The sequence below is a fragment of the Symphalangus syndactylus genome, chromosome 15, assembly GCF_028878055.3.
Source record: "Symphalangus syndactylus isolate Jambi chromosome 15, NHGRI_mSymSyn1-v2.1_pri, whole genome shotgun sequence".
Lineage (NCBI taxonomy): Eukaryota > Metazoa > Chordata > Mammalia > Primates > Hylobatidae > Symphalangus > Symphalangus syndactylus.
The window spans coordinates 7,754,880-7,780,389 of NC_072437.2; the positions used below are offsets into that span (position 1 = coordinate 7,754,880).

The following is a 25,510-nucleotide window of genomic DNA, read 5'->3' on the forward strand; positions in this document are numbered from 1 at the left end:
AGCTGCAGGGTCTAGTTGACTGTAATACCCTACAAGTCTGCTTTGTCTCCATGTTTTTGAGTCAGAACGCCAACAAACGTTTTACTTGCTAACAATTCTGCAACCCGAGCTGGACCCAGGCCCGACGGGCTTTGCAGACAGTCACCTGTGTGGCTGGCCTCAGCTGGGATGTTGGGATAGCTAGGTTGTCCTCCCTCTTCCATTTCATAGGATCTCGGGATCTCTTTCCATCATTTTTCCTTCAGGAAGTTGGCCTTTTAACATGGTAGCTCACGGCTCCCAAGCGTGCAACCATGTGTAAGCTTTAACGATTGCACTGAAGTTAGCTTGGTGTAATTGTCTGCTTATCGATCTTTTTCTCGGCAGGTCTCCTGTTCTCTCACTCCGTACGTGATTTTTTTTCCCAGGACGTCCCAGTTACCCAGGCCTAGGGGAGCGGCCTGCGCGGCAGTGCGAGGTCGGGCCTCAGCAGGGCGCCTGTTGGATAGCGTAGCAGGTGAACTGCCCACTACACGTTAACAATCATAACCCCCAGCACCCTTTAAATAAGCTTCTTTTTTTTCTTTTTTAAACAGGCTTCTTTCATCAGAAGTGTGAATCAAACCAATGCCGTTAACACACACACCCCCACACCCAATTATGGCTTTTATGGTGCTACCGGCCACCAAGTGCCCTCCAAGCAAGCCCGTCACGCTCGCGACTCCGGGGCCGCTCCGTCCGCGCAGCTCGAGGGCCTCGGGCCACCTGTCGCCCGGAACTTTCTCGGCCGGCCGGGCAGCAGCCGGGGGAATGCATCGGGCAGGGCCGGGAACGCTTAGGCAGCCGCACGCGCGGCCGCGGCGCAGGGAAGAAGCGGGGCATTGTGGGAAGCGTCCGCGCTTTCGGCGGGTTCCGTTAAAATGGCGCCCTGGTGGCCGGCGGCGCCCGCGCCTTAGCCTGTCAGGAGCCGAGAGCTTGCGGGGCGCAAGGAGGGCGCGGGCGGCGGGCACGGTCCCTGCGCGTGCGGCGGCGGCGGCTCTGCCCGGACCCCCGTGCACGGTTCCGGGCGAGGATGGCGACCCCGGACCAGAAGTCGCCGAACGTTCTGCTTCAGAACCTGTGCTGCAGGATTCTGGGCAGGAGCGAAGGTAGAGTGGCCGGGCGACGCGGGGCCCGCAGACCCGTCCGGGGGGCTGCTCCCTGCGCGTGCAGCCCTAATACGTTCCGGGGCTGGAGGGACGAGGATGCAGGGCCGGGGCAGAGGGCTGGGGGACGGGCCGAGGACGTGGGGCCCGAACGAGGGAGCGGAGGGCTGGGGTTCGTGGGTCAGGGAGCCAGGGAGGAGAGCGGAGGGCTGGGGGCCGGGACGGGGGCGGAGGGAGTGGAGAGGCCGAGGCCGAGGCCGGGGCGAGAACGCCGGGCCCGGGCCCGGGCCCGAGCCCGAGCCGGAGCGGGCTGAGTCACCGCTCACTCCGCGTGCGGGTCCGTCAGTGAGGACGGGAGGAATGCCAGCTCGCCAATTTATCCCCCTTCTCTGGTGTCATGCGCCGGGGGAGGGCGCCTCTGCGCGCCTTTGGGTTCATCCTGTGTGGGGTGGAGAGAGCCGCTGCGCCGCGGAGGAGGATGCGGGATGCTGGAGTGTCACCTCATAGTCCCTTTTCTTTAGGAAAGTTTAACAGGCTTGAGTATTATGGGAAGGGGGTGTTAACGACTATAACGGCCATATTTTCCTACTGTTTAAAGGGTTGAAGGTTGGATTTGATATAAAACTATTCTGGGAAAGTTCACATGGCGAATATTGTTACCAATAAGCAAAACTAATCCTATACAGTAGGTAAAACCATTTTGTAGCCGAGGTACTTTGAAAGAAATGGTACAGGATGCCATTTCTTGCTCCTTGTTTTGGCTAGGTTGGTGTGGGAGAGAGTGAGGATGGACTATGAGGGAATTTTCTGAGTAATGGAAGCAACTGAGTTACGTCTTAAGCACCAAAATGTGGAAAAGAACTTATTCAGTTTTTGAAGGAAGACTTCAAAGTTACATTTAAAGTACTGAGAATGCATTCTGACCTTTCATGCTTCATGACAATTACTGTACATAATTCACTGGATGTTCTATGATAATCTTGGGGCAATCATGAATGATTTTGTGTCACTATTAAATGAATGGGTTCACACGATTCTTGCTACGTCTTGTAAAGTTTGATTCTATCACTTTATTTATCTAAGAAATCTTTGAGGACAACCCCGTCCTCAAAGTTCCCCCCAGGAACTGCGCTAAGTGCTGGTGATGCAGATGCACAAGTCGTTCCTCCCAACCCACAGATCTGACAGACACTCTAGTGGAAGAGACAGATGATGAACCAGCCATGTTAATTAGCAATAAGTACTGTGGTGAAAAAGTAGGGTAAAGGAATAGAGAGAGAAGAGGCAAGTGAGGGAAAGCCTCTGAGATATTTAAAGAGACCTGAATGGAGTAAGGGAGAGCCTTTTGAACATCTGGGGAAGATTCTGAGTAGAGAGAACCAATGAAAAGGTCTTGAGGTATGAGCATGGCCTGCCCTCGTTTGTTTTTGTCATTAGCACACTGAGTTTCCTATGTTTCATGTTTCTCATCATAGGGGGAATCAGATAAAACTAAGATTGTAGGCCGGGCGCGGTGGCTCACGCCTGTAATCCCAGCACTTTGGGAGGCCGAGACGGGCGGATCACGAGGTCAGGAGATCGAGACCATCCTGGCTAACACGGTGAAACCCCGTCTCTACTAAAAAAAATACAAAAAATTAGCCAGGCGCGGTGGCAGGCGCCTGTAGTCCCAGCTACTCGGGAGGCTGAGGCAGGAGAATGGCGTGAACCTGGGAGGCAGAGCTTGCAGTGAGCCGAGATCGTGCCACTGCACTCCAGCCTGGGCGACAGAGCGAGATTCCGTCTCAAAAAAAAAAAAACAAAAAAAACTAAGATTGTTAGGACTTACCCACCTTAATGTGAATGTTTTCCTTATACCAGTCGTTCCAGAGTTTTTTGTTCTAGGGATAAACCACACATTCATACATTCCCATTGTCATAATTGGATTTTGAAATTAATTCATCATGAGATAGAATGATATTTCTCAACTTAAAAACTTTTTTTTTTCTTTTTGAGACGGAGTCTCACTCTGGTCACCCAGGCTGGAGTGCAGTGGTGTGATCTCGGCTCACTGCCAGCTCCACCTTCCAGGTTCACACCATTCTCCTGCCTCAGCCTCCCAAGTAGCTGGGACTACAGGCGCCCACCACCACGCCCGGCTAATTTTTTGTATTTTTAGTAGAGACTGGGTTTCACCGTGTTAGCCAGGATAGTTTCGATCTCCTGACCTCGTGATCTGCCCACCTTGGCCTCCCAAAGTGCTGGGATTACAGGCGTGAGCCACCGCGCCCGGCCAAAAACTTTTTTTTTTTTACATTGAAGATTCTTTGATATAAAAGTTTTGTCCCTTTTGAGAGATTGAAAAGCTTCTTTTCTGCAAAATTCTGTATCCTACTATCTTCCCATTTAGAACTGTGTCTAAATTAAAAGTGGGCCCTCAAGATCCTGACAGGGTCCTCTCTGAATAATTAATTAATTAATTAATTTGAGATGGAGTCTTGCTCTATCACCTAGGCTGGAGTGCAGTGGTGTGATTTGGGCTCACTGCAACCTCTGCCTCCTTCAAGTGATTCTCCTGCGTCAGCCCCCCGAGTAGGTGGGATTACAGGCATATGCTAGCACTCCTGGCTAATTTTTGTATTTTTAGTAGAGGTGGGGTTTCACCATGTGGCCAGGCTGGTCTCGAACTCCTGACCTCAAGTGATCCACACACCCCCACACCCCCCCCCCCCCCCGCTTGGCCTCCCATCCCAAAGCGCTGGGATTACAGGCACAAGCCACTGCGCCCGGCCCTCTCTGAATAAATTATGTCATGAAGTCCATTAAAGGTGATGCTCTTTTTGCTATGTTCTAGATAGCTAGAATTGTCAAGCATTTATGATACAATTTTAAATTATGCTGCTATTTACTGAAGAATTTATAAATAGTAGCTTACCTTGTTCTTTCATTTGTTATACCTTAGTGAGCAAAGGAGCAATATTAATTACCACCTTTACAATATTTGATGTTAAAAAATTTGGTTAGTGGGCATTTTATCTGGTAACTCCATAGAATATTTGATTAATTACCTTATTCTTTGATGACGTTACTAACAATTGGCCTTATGCTTTTGTAATACATTGCTTTTTTAGTACTATGAAATCAAGACATAATAGGTACTTGTTACTTTTAATGAGAATTTCATATGAATCACATTTTTATAAGGTATCTTTTAAAAAATTATACAGTTGACTTCAAGGGACCTTCAGAAGCAAAGCACCTACATATAATGGTGCTTGACAATTTTATAAAGTTAGCATGACCGTGATTTACCACTTTTCCAACTTGTAACATCTGTGAATTTGCTTGAAACACATACTGCCAGCTAGTCATAGATGGATCTTGTCTCCATATACCTGCCCCTCCTGGGAGCACGTTTATTTATTATGTCTTTGGGTAATTATTCTTATCATTGGAAGCAGTGTGCTTGATGTTAGTGTTCAAATCTGTCAGAGGTAACACTTCTTTTCATAGCTACTTTGTAATCCTTTTTCTAACTATGAGGTAAAGAATACATAAAGAGGAATTTATATTAGATAAGTATTTCATCATAAATGTTCAGGTATGACTACAGTACACAACATATTCGAAGATGATTACCATAATATGCAAGACCTCTATGAGTGTACTACAAGCCACTATGAGAAGATAAAGGAGTATTGTTTTGGTGATTCAGTACCACAAGTGGTATTGCTTTTGGTTTCATGATTTTCCAAAATGGTAAAGAGCTTTTGATGAAGTTCCAAATACCATGTGATATTCCTTTGGTTGTATAATTACATTCTTGGGAAGATCAATGTGTATTACATGTATATTAAGATATACATTAGATGTGTATTAAAACTTCAGAGTTTCAGGCTTTGTTTCAAGTTGTACTTAATGGATTTACGATTTTTAAATAAGTTAAAATTTAAAAATTGTCTTGGTTTAAATTTCTAATATGGTAACTATGGATAGATACAACCTACATAAACAAAAAGCTTTTTGGAGTTCTCAATCTTAATAGTCTAAAGAAGCCCCGAGACCAAAAAGTTTGAGAACCACACATCCAGAGTAATGTTTTTGTTGCTTTTCAACTAGAGCCATGCTTGGAATCGCTGTGATTACACAAGAACCTGATAACGTTGATTGCCTGTGGGAAGGGGAACTGGTGGCCGATGGTTGAGAACAGGACTTTTTATGGTATCTAACTTCATGCCTTTTCATTTTAAACTCTCTAAATGTGGGACTTACCCAGAATTAATATTGTGGGCTACATCTCTAGGGCTTCTGATCCTGTAGGTCTCTGTTGGAGCTTGGCATCCGAAACATTAAAATGCGTGGTAAGTTACTCTGACTTGGATCTGGAGTCAAGGATGGCTAGTGTATGTGCTCCGTTCCTCTGCGGAGCACTGTGGCTTACTCCCAACGCCCTCCTGACCCCTCCCCCATCCTTCAGAAAAGCGGGAATGTGGAACATGTAAGCCATACTGTAGACAAGAAACAGGAAGGCAGAAACTTGGGTCTTCCCAAACAGTTCAACTTTTCCGCAGTTGTTTTTTGAATCTTGAGAAAGCACACAACTGTGGAGTTTCTGTATTCACTTGAGTCGCATTTATTTTTGTGCATCTGAAGTTCAGTTGTCATCTTTAAGCTGAGTGTATATAGAATCTTATGGGGATACAGAGGGCAACTTTTTTGTTTAAAAACTCTTGGGCCCACATCCAAGTATCTCTGGAGCCTTCACTTTTGGGACTGAACGCAATTCCAGCTGAGGGTCTTTCCTTGGCTTTGTATCTCCTCTAGTTCCTCTTCTCCTCTGCAGTCAGAGGGTCCTTTTCTAGAAAACCAGTCTCATCGAATCTGTTGAAGGCTTAATTTGTTCTCTATTTGTAGTCTTCAAGATGAAGACCACATTATCTTGCTTAAGGTTAAAAATTGGGTGCATTTTTTGAGTTGTGATTTTAATGGCTGTAGTAGATATGGTATGTATTTAAATAATATTTTCAGGTTAATAACAATACAAATAGCTAACATTTATATAAAACTTAAAATATGCTGGATGTTGTGCTTATACCATGGTAGAATTATGGTGAACCTCATTTCGTAGATGAGAAAACTGAGACTTGGAGAGATTAAGTAGTTTGCTCACTCTCATCGAGCTAGTAAATTGCAGGGCCAAGGTTGGAACCCAGGTTTCTGATTCCGCAGCTTGACATTTTGAATTAATTCATCCCTGCTCATAAGTGTTCAATTCGATGGTGAATTTCTCTGTGTGCTCGATAGAGACAACAAGTCATGGCCCAGCCTGTGGGATGGCTTCTCATCTCTACCCGCTCTTGTGTTTAGAGTGTACAACTCAGCAGCACTGCTCTCTGGTCAGGCAGTGTGCCCTTGCATTCATTGAAATATTTTCAGAGGATCATCAGAGGAGTGTTCACTCCCCTTCCAGGAACCTGAGAACTGCCCACCCCTCACACACCCAGAGCAGATTAGAGGTGGGAGAACTAGACCACTCCTTAGGTGATTTGTGGCCAAAAAAATGGAGTACTCTATTTTTTACTCTTGGATTAAGCAGAATCGTCAGAGATCTACATCTGGACCTTGTCACCTGGCGCTCTCGAGGAGTGACTGGCTGAGTGGCATTTAGAGCCCTGTGGCACGGCCTCCCTGCAGCAGCAGTGTCCAGGGCCGCCCTTCCCTGTGGGTTCTCCTCTCTGCTCCCTGGGCTCCTCACGTGGCAGCCTTGGCTGCCAGGCTAAGGGTGCTTCCTGCAAAGCCCTCCCTCAGCATCTACTTCACGAGGTCCTCCTGGTCATGAGCTGTCATAGTGCCCTCATTTTCTTTGACGCTCTTATCACAGTCTGCCTTGGGTACTTATGTGCCACATTTATTATGTTCTACGTCTGTCTCGTTAACCACTGTACATCATATTGTTAGGGCCTGACGTGTTTGGCCTGTAATAAGTACTTAGGAGTTATTCATTGAATTACTGATTGAGTTTAGTTATACTTTAAACACTGAACAGTATTTTGGGAGTATTTAAACCAGAAGCATATAGTGGACATTGCTTGATTTTTTCCCAGCTTATTCTTTGATTGCAGGTTCACTAAACAAGGAATGATTACTATGTCTAATTTCTTTAGTAGTCTGGATTCAGTGCTTTTCCCTTTGAAATACGGATTAAGTAGATTTGGTTTAAGAAGTAACTGTTGGATTTTTAAAATATTTTATAATCAGCAAGAAGGATAGACTGGAAATTTGGTTGGTAAGAGGACAGGGAGACTCAGGTGTGGCTGAAGAGGTATGTGGGAGTGAAATGATGGCGTCCGTCTGAGGTGCAGAGAAAGTGAGGAGGTGAAGAGGAGAGTGTTTCTGGCATTGAAGAGATCCTAACTTTTTGGTAGGAGAAAGTTGAAAAGTATATAAAACATTTGGAGTGGGGATATTTATGTGATGTACTTGAGTGTGAAAATGGTAACCTAAAAATAATTTTTACTGGCTGGGTGTGGTGGCTCACACCTGTAATCCCAGCACTTTGGGAGGCCAAGGCGGGAGGATTGCTTGATCCCAGGAGTTCGAGACCAGCCTGGGCAACATGGTGAGACCCTGTCTGTACAGAAAACATAAAAATTAGCTGGGCGTGGTGGCACACACTGTAGTCCTAGCTACTTGGGAGGTTGAGGTGGGGGATCACTTGAGCCCGGGAGGCAGAGGTTGCAGGGAGCTGAGATCTTACCACTGCACTCCAGCCTGGGCGACAGAGTGAGACCCTGTCTGGAAAAAAAAAAATTCTTAAATAGTGACACAACTTTTTAAGGAAACTTTTCAATGATACTTTTAATATTTATAAGATTAATATATACTCAGTGTAAAAATTCAGAAAGTGTGGAAAAATATAAGAAAAAAATAAAAACTACCCTGACCCTGTGACCCCACAAAACATTTTAAGATTTCATTTTGTTCCTTTTGCCACTATGTAGGCATTCACTGGATCCTTGCTGACACAGTGCGCTTGTGTCTGCTTTAGCTAGAATAGAGACAGAATGATGGGGGGTGTGAGTCCTTAGAGGATGTGGAGAAGAGCAAGCTGGGTGCTGAGCTGGAGGTGAGCTTCGTGTGTTCCAGGAATAGCAGGAGTGCAATGTGGGGAGCAAGGGGCCGGCTCCCTGGGCTGGGGCCAGGAGTTTGGGTTCTGTTGTGAGTGTGATGGGAGGTGTGTGAGCAGAGTGATGATAATATTTATATTTTAAGAGGATCACTTTGGCTGCTGGGTGGATAATTCACTCTAAGGGGGCAAAGGTGGAAGCAGGTGACCAGCTCCTCAGGAGACTTCCTGTAATGGGATGGTAGCTGTGGAGTGATCATATTTGGGATATGCTTTTAGAAATAGAATCAACAGGATTTGCCGATCTAAATAATTACTTAATAGTCTGAAAATTTCTTTATTTCTCTTCATGCTCCTATTCCCGAACTCTTGGATCATCAGTCAGATATAGATATTTTGGTCTGAAGTGTTTTTCCTCTGGCCACTTTGAAGGTATTCTTTCATTATTGATGAGAAGTCTGATGTTCATCCATTTCTTACTCCTTTGAAGTTGTATCTGGTAGCTTTTAGGATTTTAAAAAATCTTTTATGTTCTGAAATTTTGCAATAATGTGTCTAGGTGTGGAACTTAAAAACTTACCTGGGTTAACACTTGATGATCCGTCAATCTGAGGACTTTTTCTTTTTTTTAAATTTATTTTTTTTTCAAAGCTAGTGACAGAATTTTTTTTTTTTTTGAGAAGGGTCTTGCTGTATTGTGCAGGCTGGTCTCAAACTCCTGGGCTCAAGTGATCCACCTCAGCCCCTCAAAGTGTTGCAATTACAGGCGTGAGCCACCACACTGGGCTGACTTTTTTTTAATGATAGAAAAATTTTACTATTTTATTCTACTTCATAATTTCTAACTGTTCTTTTGTTGTGTTTGATTTTCTGCTTGCATTTAAATTGTCCTTTAGTATCTCCGTTCTGCTGTTTAGCCCATTTAAAAAAATTCTCAGTGTTTAGGTTCACAGTGATTTCTTCTGTGCTACCATTTTGCCTTTGTGCTGGCAGCCACCGTCCTGTGTCTGTGTATGTCCCCGTTCTAGAATTTCGTGTAAATGCAGTCCATATAGTGTTCAGTCAAAAGTTTTGAGACTTGTTTCTTTCACTTAGTATAACGCGTTTGAGATGCATTTACAGTGCTGTATCAATAGTTCACCTTTTCATTGCAGAGTACTGTTTCATTGTATGATGAACCAGTTTATCTGTTTTACCACTGAGGGACATTTGGAGTGCTTCCGTTTTTGCAGTTATGGATAATGCTGCTATGAACATTCATGGACAGGTTTTTTATGTGAACATAAGTTAGTTTTCTAGAATAAACACCCTGTGAGTGGGGTTGCTGGGCCTCAGGGCAGGTGCATGCTCATTGTTTTCAGAAGTTGCCAGACTCTTTTCCAGTATGGCTGTGGCTGCTTTGCCGCTGCACCAGCAGTGTGGGAGAGCTCCAGGGATGCCATGGCCCCACTGTCACTCAGCAGTGTGGGAGAGCTCCAGGGATGCCGTGGCCCCACTGTCACTCAGCAGTGTGGGAGAGCTCCAGGGATGCCGTGGCCTCACTGTCACTCAGCAGTGTGGGAGAGCTCCAGGGATGCTGTGGCCTCACCGGCCCTCAGCAGTGTGGGAGAGCTCCAGGGATGCCGTGGCCCCACTGTCACTCAGCAGTGTGGGAGAGCTCCAGGGATGCCGTGGCCTCACCGGCCCTCAGCAGTGTGGGAGAGCTCCAGGGATGCCGTGGCCCCACCATCACTCAGCAGTGTGGGAGAGCTCCAGGGATGCCGTGGCCTCACCGGCCCTCAGCAGTGTGGGAGAGCTCCAGGGATGCCGTGGCCTCACCGGCCCTCAGCAGTGTGGGAGAGCTCCAGGGATGCCGTGGCCCCACTGTCACTCAACAGTGTGGGAGAGCTCCAGGGATGCCGTGGCCCCGCCGGCCCTCAGCAGTGTGGGAGAGCTCCAGGGATGCCGTGGCCCCGCCGGCCCTCAGCAGTGTGGGAGAGCTCCAGGGATGCCGTGGCCCCGCCGGCCCTCAGCAGTGTGGGAGAGCTCCAGGGATGCCGTGGCCCCGCCGGCCCTCAGCAGTGTGGGAGAGCTCTAGGGATGCCGTGGCCCCGCCGGCCCTCAGCAGTGTGGGAGAGCTCCAGGGATGCCGTGGCCCCGCCGGCACTCAGCAGTGTGGGAGAGCTCCAGGGATGCCGTGGCCCCGCTGGCACTCAGCAGCGTTAGTGGTTTTTAATCTTAGCTATTCTAGCAAGTGTGTTGTGATATCTCAGTGTGGTTTTAATTTTCATTTTCCTAGTGATGTCGAACATCTTTGTGTGTGTGTGTGTGTTTGCCATTCATGTCTTCTTGGTGAGTTATCTGTTCAAAACTTTTGCTTATGTCTTTGTGTTTTGCACATATTTTTTTTCTCAATATTTTCATTCTCTTAACAGTGTCTTTTGCAAGGCAAAATTTTTAATCTCAATGAAGGCCAATTTATGAATTTCTAAAAAAATGGGTCATCATTTTGGTGTCATGTAGGAACTCTGCCAAACTCAAAGTTGCAAAGATTTCTTCTTTGTTTTATTTCTAAGAGGGGCTTCTGTTTTACTCTTTTATTTGAGTTAATTTTTGTTGGGGTGATCAGACCCAACACCAGGTCGTGGGGGTGACAAAGTCTGGCGGAGTCAAAGGAATGAGAAAAGACAGTTTGAGAGAGAAAGTGGGTCCAGGGGGCCATCGCTAAGTATGGAGGCTGTGAAGGCCCCCGAGCTCTGGAAGCCCAGACTATTTATTGGTGATCAAACAAAGAAACAAGTGGTGGGAATGTGGGGGTCGAAAGGTCGCGTTGCATTAAGCACATGATTTACAGCTGTGATGGTTTAGCATATGCTCTGCTACTTGAGATAATGGAGAGCAGGCAGGTTCTTTTAACTCAAGATACAATCGATCCTGGGAGAGCAAGGAACAAGGAGCCAGCAAGTCTAGACACATTCCAGAGCCACGAGCCCTGGATTCTATCCAAGCCACGAGGGGTTTTATGCCCTGGGCTTAGATTATGGTGTGTCAGGGTAGCCTTCCACCCTTTAGCACAGAGATTGGTGTTCCAAAGTCCACAAGGGGTTTTAGACCCCGGTCCCGGGACATGTTCCAAGGCTCTTTTACATTAGTCAGACATGCGAGCCCTGCCTCAGCTTCTCCCAACACTCAGCTTTTCCCAACAAATTTTCATATGTGGCATGTGATATAGGTTGAAATTCATTTTTGAGTTTACCAGAGAAAGCTTTTCCCCCCTCACATTTTAGTTGCTTTCTTGTCTTGAAGACTAAAAGTTTTAAAGCGGAGTTTTAAAAAATATTGATGCCATGGACCCCCACTCCAGACTAATAAAATCGGAATTTGTGAAAAGTGAGTCTTGGCATTAATATATTTAAAAAAATGTTTTATTTTAGAATGATTGTAGACTTACAGAAAAATTGCAGATATAGAGTTCCTGTAAGCTCAGTACCATTTCGTCTATTATTAGCATCTTACATTTCTGTGGTGCACTTGTTAGAATTAATCAGTAATGATACACTAGTATTAATGAAGCTCCATAGTTATTTAGATTTCCTCACTTTTCACTCAGTGGCCTTTTGCTGTCTCTAGGCTCCCTCTAGGAATGTTACATTCAATTGTTTTGTCTCTTTGGGCTTCTCTTGACATTGACAATTTCTCAGGCTTTTTTTTTCATGATCTTGAGAGTTTTGAGAATTAAAGGTTATTAGTAGACTGTCTCAATTGAGTCTGTTATTTTTATCATGACTAGACTGGGGTCACGTATTTTTGGGAGGAAGACCCCCGAGGTGAAGTGACATTTTCATCACATCATATGGAGGATACCTGCCACCAGGGTGATTCATCATTCTTGAAAGTGACCTTGATCGCTTGGCTAAGGTGTGTGTGCCAGGTTTCTCTGCTGTGAGCGACTGTTTTTCTGCTTGTATTGTGCTCTTTGGAAGAAAGTTACTATGCCCAGCCCACGCTTATGATATGGAGTTACATTTTAGCTACCTCCTTGAGAGTGAAGTGTCTACATAAATTACTTAGCCCTTATTGTCTTTTAAATTTCTGTAAGATCAGTGGCAATATCCCCTCCTGATTCTGTGTTTTGTCTTGTTTTTCTTGGTCAATCTGGCAAAGGTTTATCAATTCTGTGATTTTTTTCTTTTTTTTTAAAGAATCTTTTTCTCCCCCACCTCACCATTTTTTGTTGTAAATTTCATTGACTGCTGGGTTTTTTTTTTTTTTTTTTAACCATTTCCTAATGCGTACTTTGAGTTTCGTTTGTTCTTTTTCCAGATTTTATCATATAAACTGAGATTATTGATTTGAGGTCTATCTTCCTTTTTAAAGAAAGCATTTTATGCTATAAATTTTCCTCTAAGGACTGTTTTAGCCACATCTCGCATATTTTGTTATGTTGTGTTTTTATTTTCATTCAATTCATTTTCTGATTTTGACAGTTTTTATTGCCCATGTATTTTTTTTTAGCTTTGTTGAGGTATAATTGATAAATCCAAAATGTATATATTTAAGGTATGCAATGTGATGCTTTGATGTATGTATGGAATGTGAAATGATTACCACAGTGAAGCTAATCAACATGTTCATCAGCTCACCTCGGTACCTGTTTTGTGTGTGTGTGTGTGTGTGTGTGTGTGTGTGTGTGTGGTGAGGAAACCTATGATTTACTCTCAGCAGATTTCAGATACACAATCCATTGTCATTAACTACCATCCCCATGCTGTGTGTTAGGTCTCCAGAACTCATTCACCCATGACTGCAAGTTTGAAGTGCTTTCTCTTGGAGTAAGAAGTTGCATTGCTTTCTTCTACTGCAACCCCTTGAAAGTGCATTTACTGTAGTTTGAGGCTTTTCCCTGAGAGATTTCTAGGACCTTTATAGAAAAAGAGAAAGGAGTAGCAGTTTTTCCAATTTGAGGCCTGTTCTGACCTTTCTTTCGACAGCTCAGCCTTGCTTCCGTTAAACTGTTCCGAATTACGTTCATTCCATGAATTTTTAAGTCTTGTAGTTGTTACTGTGAAGATGTAATAAAATATAACGATATAAAACAACCTTTTAAATGAAGTTTAATTTAAATAATGAAAGGGACGTATATAATTTTCCTATGACTGCTGTAACAAATTACCACAAATTAGTTCATTTATTCCCCTGTGTTTCTGGAGACCAGAGCCAAAGGCAGTGTCGTGGGGCTGACTGCAGGTTGCAGGGCTGGGCTCCCCCTGGAGGCTCTCGGGGGTGCTGCGTCGCCTTTTCCAGCTCCAGTGGCTGTAGTGCTCCTTGGCTCATTGGCTCCTTGGCCCATGTGTGTGTTGACTGACTGCCAGATGTTTGGAGATTTTTCAGATACCATTCTGTTAAGGATTACTAGTTTAATTCTGTTAGTGTTAGAGGACATACTTTGAATAATTTTATTGTTTTCTGTTTAATCAAACTGCTTTGTGACCCACAATTCAGTCTGTCCTGAATGTTCCGCGTACATTTGAAAAGAATGTGTGCTGTTTGGTTGTGGGGTGGGCTGTTCTGTGAATACCGATTAGGTTTAGTTGGTTGTTGGTGTTCAAGTCGATATCCTTGCTCATTTTCTCTTCACTTGCCCTTTTGATTACTGAGAAATGCCCCTTGATGTCTCCAGATGTATTTGTGAATGTCTGTTTTTCCTTTCAGTTCTATTAGAGTTTGCTTCGTGTGTCTTACAGCTCTGCTGTTTAGAGTGTTCACATTTAGAATTGCTGTGGCATCTTGGTGAATTGCCCTTTTATCATTTTGTGATCCCTTCTTTATCCCTGTTAATTTTTCTTAGTCTAAAATTTACTTTGTCTAATAGAAATGTAGCCAGTTCACGTTCATTTTGAATAGTGTTTTCATGGAATATCTTTCTTCATCCTTTCATTTTTAAGGATGTCTTTCATCATGTCTCAGTTGGGCTCCTCGATAGCACACAGCTTTAAGGGGTGACTTTTTCTGGCTTCCTCTTCTGTGCTGCTGCCCTCACTCTCTGGTTCCCAACACATTTCCTCATGTTCTGGCTAAAATCCGAACCCCCAGCCTGCCAGCCTTGTGATGGAGGCTTGGGGCCATTATTGATTCTTGTCAAGTGTGGAATGGGGCAGCCCACTGTGGGGGTGCCCCTGAGTGAAGGTAGAAGGGGCTGGTAGCCTGGCGCAGGGCTGGGAGAGCTGTGGTGCTTCCTCCCTCCCTCCCCACCTGGGCCCTGGCTGTGGAGACTGGGCCTGGCTCGGAGGTTTTTCTGTCTTTGCCTGTTTGTGGTTTGGGTTTTGGAGTGTTACCCAGCCCCAGCTGGTGTAGTAGACAGCAAACACATAAACAAAATATCAAAAAGCAAAAATGCGGGAAGTCACTCCAGGTTTTCCTTTGATCCATGAGTTTCATAACCAGTCTGCTTCTCTTACCCATTGTTCAGAGTCTGATTAGAGGTGTTTTATGTATTGTTGCCAGAGTTTTACATTGTCATCAGTAGTGGAGTGTGCTTACTCTGTCTTGACTGAGATGACTTCTGTCTCTAGTTTCTTCTTTCAAGTCAATCCTGTTTGTTTTCTTCACATCTTTCAGGGATTCTTCAGTTTCTGTTTTACCAAGAGTGCTCTTCTTAGATCCACTTTTCTGGTTTTGTTTATACCTTCCTTAAATCCTTTCTTACATTTCTGGGGATTTTGGATTGTCTATGGAAGCCACACTGTGAGCTCAGAGTGCCCACTTGAAGATTCTCTGTGGATTGGGCAGGGGAATCCACACTGACCTTAGAGTGCCCACTTGAAGATTCTCTGTGGATTGGGCAGGGGAAGCCACACTGTGAGCGTGGAGTGCCCACTTGAATTTCCAGGTGCCACTCATAGTTCCACTTCCTTCCTAGGATGGAGAACAGTGTTGGCTTTTGCTGGCAGATGCAGCTGGGCACTGCCTTGTTGGGCTGTTCCACTGCATCCGGCGTTGAACTGGGCCCAGCACTCAGTGGTGGGGGTGGGGGGATCTGGAGGTATCTACTGGTAGCTTGACTTCTAGAGTCATAGAAGTTGGGCAGACAGACAGGCTATCCCACCCTGGTACCTGCTCCAATCCACTTACTGAAGTGATTGCTTTACTCGGAAAGTGGAGGCTTTCTGAAAGATTTCTTCCTGACCCTTGACGTTCTTTTGCTGCTGAGATTGTAGTGGGGAACATTCTTCTCCCAGATCCCTTGTACTGAGGGTGGGAGTTCCTCAGATTGGGAGTTTGCCTCTGCAGAGATGAGAGCCTGGATTTTTTCCTGGGGCTGAGACAGTTGCTGTGAACCATGTAGCTTCCAAGCCCTTCCCTTTTCATCCTTTCTGTCTTGTATGACTTCTTTGGACATTTATTTCACTCCAGGTTTCTCCCTCCCCACTTCTGCCTGGCCAGGTCTGGTGATTTCCTCGTCTTGGCTGTCTTAATTTCCATCTTTTTGCCTTTTTGTTTTAGTTTTTGAGAGACTTCTTCAACTTTGAACACAAGCTTTCTACTTTTTTTAAAAAACATCTGCCTTCATACTTTTAATATTCAAGAGCTTGTCTTCTCTGAATTTATGGCATACTGTTTTATTTCATAGATGTGTTATGTCTAATCTCGTAGGCCATTATAGCTTCTTTGTTTTTGTACATCTTGCCCCCATTTTCTTATTTCCTACATTGTTACTTTTTCTTAGAGTTTCCTTTTTTCCTTCTTGTGTTTGTCTCTTTTTTCTTTTAGATGATGCCCTCAGGTGTCTGGTGATACCTGTTCTTTTCATCTTTAAGAGTGGAGTTGTCGGAAGGTCTTGGGTAGGGCAGCATTTGCCCAGTGCTGAGCTTCCTCGTGGAGGACAGGCACACGTCATCTTATTGTCCTTTACAGATACTGCGTTATTTGACAATTGGAAGTTTTTTGGCGCCCTGCGTTGGGCAAGTCTTTTTTTTTTTTTTTTTTTTTTTTTTTTTTTTTTTTGAGACGGAGTCTCGCTTTGTCACCCAGGCTGGAGTGCAGTGGCGTGATCTCGGCTCACTGCAAGCTCCGCCTCCTGGGTTCACGCCATTCTCCTGCCTCAGCCTCTCCGAGTAGCTGGGACTACAGGCGCCCGCCACCACGCCCGGCTAATTTTTTGTATTTTTAGTAGAGACGGGGTTTCACCGTGGTCTTGATCTGCTGACCTCGTGATCCACCCGCCTCGGCCTCCCAAAGTGCTGGGATTACAAGCGTGAGCCACCGCGCCCGGCCTGCGTTGGGCAAGTCTTTAGGTACCATTTTTCCAACAGCATGTGCTCACTTTGTATCTCTGTGTCATATTTAGAAATTCTCACAGTATTTCAGACTTTTTCATGATTATTATATCTGTTATGTTGATGTGTAACTTGTGATCTTTGATGCTGCCATTGTAATTGTTTTGGGGTGCCATGAAGTGCACAAACTTAATCAAAAAGTGTTGTGTATGTTCTGACTACTCTGCCGACCAGCCGTTCCCTGTCTCGCCCTGTCTCCTCAGGCCTCCCTATTTCCTGAGTCACAACAATATTGAAATTAGGCCAGTTAATAGCCTTACAGTGACCTCTTACTGTTTAAGTGAAATTAGTGATCAACAGAAAACCAAACACGACGTTCTCACTTGTAAGTGGGAGTTGAACAGTGAGAACACATGGACACAGAGAGGGGAACAACATACACCAGGGCCTGCTGGAGGGTGGGGGGTGAGGGGCGGGAACTTAGAGGACGGCTCACTAGGTGCCGCAAACTAGCACGGCACACGTGTACGCATGTAACAGACCTGCCACACGTGTACCCATGTAACAGACCTGCCACACGTGTACCCGTGTAACAGACCTGCCACACGTGTACCCGTGTAACAGACCTGCCACACGTGTACCCGTGTAACAGACCTGCCACACGTGTACCCGTGTAACAGACCTGCCACACGTGTACCCGTGTAACAGACCTGCCACACGTGTACCCGTGTAACAGACCTGCCACACGTGTACCCGTGTAACAGACCTGCACATTCTGCACATGTAGCCTGCTTTTTGTTTTTTAGAAGAAATAATAAAAGAAATTAGTGTTCAAGTGAAATGAAGAGTCACATGCCTCTCACTTTAAATCAAAAGCTAGAAACGGTTAAGCTTAGTGAGGAGGGCATGTCAAAAGCTGAGATACGTGAGAAGCTAGGCCTCCTATGCTGGTTAGTGAAGTTGTGATTGAATAGGAAAAGTTCTTGAAGGAAGTTACAAGTGCTGCTCCAGTGAACACAGGGGTAATAAATTGAAACAGCCTTGTTGCTAATATGGAGAAAATTTGAGTGGTCTGGATAGGAGATCAAACCAGCCACAGCATTCCTGTAAGCCAAAACCTAATCTTGAGCAAGACCTTAACTCTGTGAAGGCTGAGAGGTGAGGAAGCTGCAGAAGAAAAGTTAGAAGCTAGCAGGGGTTTTTAGTTCATGAGATTGAAGGAAAGAAGCCATCTCCATTAACATAAAAGTGCAAGGTGAAGCAGCACGTGCTGATGGAGAAGCTGCAGCAAGTCATCCAGATCTAGCTGAGATCATTGGGGAAGGTGGCTATATGAACAATAGATTTTCAGTGTAGGTGAAACACCCTTCTATTGGAATAAGATGCCATCTAGGACTTCCATTCCTAGAGAGGAGAAGTTAGTGCCTTCCTTCAGAGCTACAAAGAACAAGCCGACTCTTGTCTGGGGCTAATGCAGCAGGTGACTGAAGTTGTTGAAGCCAGTGCTCATTTATTTATTTATTTTTTTTGAGACGGAGCCTCGCTCTGTCTCCCAGGCTGGAGTGCAGTGGCGCGATCTCGGCTCACTGCAAGCTCCGCCTCCTGGGTTCACGCCATTCTCTTGCCTCAGCCTCCTGAGTAGCTGGGACTACAGGCGCCCGCCACCATGCCTGGCTAATTTTTTGTGTTTTTGGTAGAGACAGGGTTTCACCGTGTTAGCCCGGATGGTCTTGATCTCCTGACCTCGTGATCCTCCCGCCTCGGCCTCCCAAAGTGCTGGGATTACAGGCGTGAGCCACCGCGCCCGGCAAGCCAGTGCTCATTGACCATTCCAAAAATCCTGGGGCCCTTAGGAGTTATGCTAAATCTACTCTTCCTGTGCTCTAGAAATGAAATGACAAAGCCTAGATGACAGCACATCTTTTTATAGCATGGTTTACTGAATATTTTAAGCCTACTAGTAAGGTCTGCTGCTCAGAAAAAGATTCCTTACTGCTCGATGAGAATGCACCTGGAGTTGTTTTCATGCCTGCTAACATGCATCTGTTCTGCAGAACATGGACCAAAGAGTAATTTCAACTTTCAAATCTTATCACTTAAGAAACACATTTTATAAGGCTATAGTTGCCATAGATAGTGATTCCTCTGATGGATCTGGGCAAAGTAAATTGAAAACCTTCTGGAAAGGATTCATCATTCTAGATGCCATTAAGATCATTTGTGATTCATGGGAGGAGGTCAAATTGTCAGCAAACAGGAGTTTGGAAGAAAGTGATTCCAGCCATCATGGATGACTTTGAGGGTTCAAGCCTTCAGTGGAGGAAGGAACTGCAGATGTGGTGGCAATAGCAAGAGAAGTAGAAGAGGATCTTGAAGAGGTGACTGAACTGCCACAATCTCATGATAAAATGTGAAGGGATGAGGAGTTGCTTCTTGTCGATGAGCAGAGAAAATGGTTTCTTGAGATGGAATCTACTCCTGCTGAAGTGCTGTGAACACTGTTGAAATGACAACAAAGAATTTAGAATATTACATAAACTTAGTTGATAAAACAGTGGCAGGGTTTGAGAGGATTGGCTTCTGTTTCAAAAGAAGTTCTACTGTGGGTAAAATGCTATCAAACAACATCACATGCTACAGAGAAATCTTTCATGAAAGGAAGGGTCAATCGATGTGGTAAACTTCATTGTTGTCTTGTTTTAAGAAATTGCCACAGCCTTCAGCAACCACTACCCTGTCAGTCAGTCGTCGTCAGCATCAAGGTGAGACCCTCCACCAGCAAAAAGATTTCGACTTGCTGAAGGCTCAGATGATTGTTAGCATTTTTTAGCAATAAAGTATTTTTGAATTAAGGTGTGTATATATTTTTTTCTTTTTAGACATAATGCTGTTCCACACTTCATAGACCAGTATATTAAGCCTAACTTTTATATGCACTGGGAAAACGAAAAGTTTCATGTGACTCACTTGTGATATTTTCTTTAATATGGTGATTGGAACCAGATCTGCACTATCTCTGTGGTCTGTCTGAATTTGACAAAGACCTGTGTGCTTGTTGGGGATCCCCACTCATCACCATCTGTCTCTCTTTTCTCTTGGGCTGATCAGTTTTCCCATAGACAAATTGTGCATCCTGGAGTTCTGGGAAGGACTGGGGGTCCCTGAGTTGTCTGTTACCTTTACTCAGTGACCGGGGCCACCATAGTGTCCTTCCAGACCAGGCTTGCTGGGCGGGTCTCGGTGGTTGTCTGGCAGCGTGGGATTGGGTGGAGGACCCAGGAGTCTGTTTCCATCCAAACTTGCAGCCAGGTCTCCCCCCTCAGCCCTGCTTGCTTCTGCATCCCAAGAGTATCCAGTTCCTTCCTTTCCTGAGCCTGCCTGGGCTCTGCAGTGGGAACTGTATTTCTTCTTGACATTTGTTCCTCCCACTCCCCTCTCCCCATTCTTAACCTGATGGACATTTAGTGTTCAGGTTTCATTGTGCTCTTGAATCAGTTACCACACATGCATCTGCAGTCCAGCTTCTCACATTTTTTCACTTCTCTCTGATTCCTTTCTGCCTTGTTTTCTTTGTCCTTGTTGGTTTATGCTTTTAGTTTTAAAAACTCCTTTATCAATTTTATGGTGTTTTTGAAGGGAGTAGAGGCACATGTGTTTAAGCTGTCATCTTCATCTAGAGGTGCAAATGCAAATTGACTGTCTATTTTGACTGTTGAGTGAACTACTTCTGGCTTTTTGTGTTTGTTCACCTGGGAGCTTCTCAGAGGCTCTCTTGACCCAGCCTCCTCCTCTTGTTCATGTGTTGGGATGTGACCCTTTCTGTTCCTTTTCCTTTCGTGATTACTGAGCCAGTTTGTTTTTCGTCATCTAGGATTTTTGAGACTTTCTGGTGTGTTACTGTTCTCATTCTTATTTTATTGAACTCTTATTTCATTTATTCATTCTGTTTTGATTTCTTAATAGCTTTTCTGTCCTCTCAGTTAAGACCTTGGGGAGGTGGAAGATAGATGTTATTACTAGTTCACTGTCTTGAACTGGAAGCTTCAGGTGACCAGAACTTAGCCTGGTTGATAACAATCCACATCCTTTTGTTTGCCTTTCAGCTGATGTAGCCCAGCAGTTCCAATATGCTGTGCGGGTGATTGGCAGCAACTTCGCCCCAACTGTTGAAAGAGATGAGTTTCTAGTAGCTGAAAAAATCAAGAAAGAGCGTACGTATTTTTCTTAAATGTCATGTATTGGATTCTTAAACTTGTCAGAGCTTAAGCAGATGTATGTATGCATGTGTGTAGGTGTGTATGTAGTTCCCAAGCACATTTTAATATTGGTACAAAATAAGGACAAGTCAATTCTGTTGTAGAGTCAGAACTATTAAAACATAATACTTAAGGATGTTTAATTCTGGGATGGTGCATAAAGCTTTTGCAAATCCTGGCACCTTAGAGAAGAAAGCTTTCCATTTGTTAGCTTTTGGTTGGTGAGTAGGTTATCTGATTATCCCTGGCAGGGCTCTGCCACCCCGCTTCACCTCTGGAGAGTCTGAGGGGGAAGCTTGGCTCTGAGTAATGAGCCGCCACACGTGAGCTGTCCTGTTTGAAAGGTGGTTTTTCCAGGTGGCCAGCTCTCCATCCTTACAGTTCTCTGGGCTGTATAAGCCAAACCCAGTGGTGCTTTTCAGTTGGCCTAGAGAAGAGGCCTGCGTGAAGGTCAGTGCATTTCCCTGCTGAGGCCTCCCTGTTAAACTGTCCAAGTGGAGTAGATGTTGGCCATGGGTCTTAGTGATAACACCTTCCGGAAGTCCATTTGGCCGTGGGTCTCAGTAATAACACCTTCTGGAAGTCCATTTGGCCTTGGGTCTCAGTAATAACACCTTCTAGAAGTCCTGCATGGCACAGTTTTCCACCCCTGGCTATTGCATTATGAACTGTGTTTGGCCCATGGTCTGTGGAGGTCCCATTTTAGACCTGTGTGACTGCACTGGATGGCGAGTCAGTTCTGGATAGAGTTGAGGATGTGACCCAGAGTACTTTACCTAGACATAGTGCTTTTGCCTGTTCAGGGCTGGATGAGCAGTGGGAGTCTGAAGTGATCCATCTGCTGTTACAACACAGAGCTTTGGTGTTGCTGAGCATGCATGTATTATTTAGGATGGGGAATAAAAATGGGGTATTTAAACTGCTGTTAACGTATTAAAATTTATTTTCTTCAATGTCTCTATAACAATATAAGAACACTATACTCTCTCTTGAACCCTGAACCATTTTACACATTTTAGATGATTACTGAGGACTCCAACAATTAGGTACTGTGATAAACAGACCATTTCCTTTACAAAGTTACATTTCATGGCCTCATGGTGAGCATATTACACATATTTAAACATACTACTATAGGTGTGTCATAGTAGCTAAAAATAAAGTTTGTTTAAACTCATAAAGAACTGACAGCTGCATTGTTGCAGTGGATATTCAAGGGAATCTGGGATTTTCCTTTTAAAGAAGAAAACTGCAACCATGTAGAGTTGTGTTTCCTGTGGGTGTTGTGTTTTGAGATTAAGGCATGTTGTGTATTGACTGACTCAGGTGCTCTGCTCTCTGGAATAATACAGAAAAGTTAATTTTCCATTTGATATAACCGACCTCAAATATAAAGTGCTATTATGTTTTATATTGAAACAAATTGCAAAAGTGATCATGTGTGACAACATTTTCCACACTGGCAGGTGGGGTACATTGTAACCGGAGATGTGTTATAATTTAATAGAGAATCAATTTAATAGAGAAACATCACTTATTTGTAAATACTATGTGTTCATTTTTATTCTTATTTTATTGTGCTGTGACTGTAGTGCATGTATGAATTAATGCCAATCTCATTCTATAGAAAGAGCATCACTTGCTTGATTTCATGGTTGTATTTGGAGTCTATTTATATGTTGTAAATACAGTAAATTATATTAAATTTTAATTGCATTCATTTTGTTTAATGCACTTTACATAGTATATTTTAAGATAGCTTTCCTTTTCCATATAGGAAGAGTTGAATGTATAGTTACGATTAGATTATGTAATCTCTGGTATGTGCTTCATACCAAGATCCTTTTTTAGCTGAAGAATGTGGGGTTGGCTGTAAAGTCAGTCATTATCTTCGTACAGACGAATTAGAACATTTAATGCTAAATATGATTGGCTGATGAGCTTTTTATAAAGTCATACTACTAAAATGGGATAAATACAAAGGTTCATTAGAGAGTATTGAAGTTATAAGTTAGCCTTTGAAAGTGGCACCTTTCTAGTGGGTGTAACGGCTTCTTTGAGAGGCACCTGTGCACAGGTGATGTTTGCAGTGTTGTAAATGTGAGCAAAGTGAGTTCTCTTACCCCAGGGAACCTAATACAACTGCAGCTTCTCCTCCTTCATGGAACAGAACATAGAATGAACTTCTCATTCGCTGCAACTGCTTTCAGGTAATTTGTAAGTGTAGCTGGAATAGCCAAAGACATTTGTTAATCAAATGAATTGGTGGATGAAAATTAATAAGCTGTTTTGAATTTTATTTTGAAACAGTAATTGATTATGACATTTAATACTAAAGCAAGATGAAACATTGCTGTGTATCTTTTTTTTTTTTTGAGACAGAGTCTCGCTCTGTTGCCCAGGCTGGAGTGCAGTGGTGCAATCTCGGCTCACTGCAAGCTCTGCCTCCTGGGTTCACACCATTCACCTGCCTCAGCCTCCCGAGTGGCTGGGACTACAGGCGCCCGCCACCACACCCAGCTAATTTTTTGTATTTTGTAGTAGAGACTGGGTTTCACCGTATTAGCCAGGATGGTCTCGATCTCTTGACCTTGTGATCTGCCCATCTCGGTCTCCTAAAAGTGCTGGGATTACAGGCATGAGCCACCGTACCCAGCCTGCTGTGTATCTTAACAAAAATGTTTAGGATAATGTAGTTTCCAAGTGGAATGAATGACCATGAATATTGTACTTACTGCCCTTGGATTCAGGATTCCTAATATTTTCACTTTCCATCTCTACCTCCGGGTGACCACTGTTAACTGGTTACAGTGATCATAGTTTTCCTTACTGTTTATTAATATTTATAGATGGACTGTAAGTAATCCCATTATTTCTATTACTTTACCTAATTTTCAGATAAACTCTTTGATCCCAGCCTAATATTTTCCATACACTATAAATGTCAGGGAGGTTAGATGAATTGATCAGATTCATAGAGCTTAAAAGTTGCTCGTCATGTAATTTGACAGTGACTTTTGACTCTGAATTCATCACTTGCGAGTTACGTTATTGTAGGTGAAATAGTATCATAAAAATGAATTTTGGTGTTTGTAATTACCACGCTTATTTTCTTTCTGTCTTTTCAGTTATTCGACAACGAAGAGAAGCAGATGCTGCTGCATTTTCAGAACTCCACAGAAAACTTCATTCACAGGTACAGTGCAGAATTCTGGAAGTCATTGCACTCATTGTTGAGGATATGATGAGTGGTATAGGAACCTTTGAATTTTTTTTGTGGTATATTAAACTTTTCTATAATTGGTAATTGCTTTTAATTATAGATAGCATTTGCTTTTTTTGTGTGAGCTTCAGTATTAGAAGTTTTAGCTGGATTCAATGCTAAATTGCTTATAAAGATGAATGAAGCTGCACTGGGAAAGTCAACAGAATTTGTGAGTTTGTGTTGTAGTCGCTTAATTACACTGCTGGGAGGAAGCACATTGGTACAAGTCTTGACTTATCTTCATATAATAGCTAAACTTTATCTAACTGATAAACTTTATTCTTTGGGTCATAATTTGTACTGCCATAGTGAATAATGAAAAAATTGCTTTTGAATGTGGTTGGATATTGATACTTGAAAATAAATGATTTTTCTAACCTTTTTTTTCTTTTGAGATGTGGCTTTGCTGTGTTCCCCAGGCTGGTCTCGAACTCCTGGGCTCAAGCAATCCTCCTGCCTGGGCCTCCCAAGTAGCTGGGACTACAGGTGCATGCCACCAAGCCCAGCCTTGTATTTTGATAAAAGATTTTGGCAGCCTGTATACCAATACATTAATTGAATCATAGGGTGAGATTTTTGTGATTTCTGACTATAAAGGAATTTAGTTCATCCAGCTTTCTTTCCTTTTATGGAGAAGAAAGTGAATCTAGAGAGGTTTAGTGCTTTGTGCAACAAATAGTGTTACACTGTGAAAATGATTGAGTCAGGCCTACTGCTGCTAGTAATTAAACTCTTTTATTTTGAGTCTTCCTCTGTTATATTGTGCTCTTGAAACGAGCTTACTTCATTTGCTGCCCATTTTGATTCCTTAATTGTTTTGACTTGGATTCACTGTTTTAAGCATGCTTTTTTCCATAATATTTGCGATATTATCTTTGTAATGTTTACAGAGTAAGAAATAGGAACCTTTTCTGTCCATTCATTTCCAGGCAAATTATTTCAAACTGCTGTATCATTTGCTTTTCTTAAATCTTTCTCCATTTTTAAAACCATTTTCTACACACTGTATGTTAAAAAGATTTGCTTATTGGATACCATATTTCTCCAGATTCTTAGCCTTACCAAGATCCCCAAAGGGAGATTTCATCTAGTAAAAGCTGTTGTATTTGTTAATATTAGCATTGGATGAAAACATATTTAGACACTTTTTTTTTTTTTTGAGGTGGAGTCTCACTCTGTGCCCCAGGCTGGAGTGCAGTGGCGCGATGTGGGCTCACTGCAAGCTCCGCCTCCTGGGTTCATGCCATTCTCCTGCCTCAGCCTCCCAAGTAGCTGGGACTACAGGCGCCCACCAACACGCCTGGCTAATTTTTTTTTTTTTTTTGTATTTTTAGTAGAGACAGGGTTTCACCGTGTTAGCCAGGATGGTCTTGATCTCCTGACTTCGTGATCTGCCTGTCTCGGCCTCCCAAAGTGCTGGAATTACAGGCGTGAGCCACCGCGCCCGGCCATATTTAGACACTTTGTGACTTAAAATGGTTGTTTTCCAAAATTTTGTTTGGAG

At 43.7% G+C, this 25,510-nt stretch overlaps 1 protein-coding gene across 4 annotated transcripts in view; it reads left to right on the forward strand.

Moving 5' to 3' along the window:
* Nucleotides 1–820: 820 nt before the first annotated feature.
* Nucleotides 821–25,510, forward strand: part of TUBGCP3 (tubulin gamma complex component 3) — a 98,775-nt gene continuing 74,085 nt past the window's right edge. The window contains exons 1-3 of one of the 4 annotated variants that reach the window (XM_055244072.2): nucleotides 821–1,127; nucleotides 20,589–20,696; nucleotides 23,870–23,937. In XM_055244072.2, coding sequence (XP_055100047.1) covers nucleotides 1,052–1,127; nucleotides 20,589–20,696; nucleotides 23,870–23,937 — 252 coding nt within the window. In that variant the 5' untranslated portion in view covers nucleotides 821–1,051. Of the gene's footprint in view, nucleotides 1,128–5,067; nucleotides 5,326–20,588; nucleotides 20,697–23,869; nucleotides 23,938–25,510 lie in introns of those variants that run through there. The other 3 variants (XM_055244075.2, XM_055244073.2, XM_063618594.1) reach the window with 3 other exon arrangements.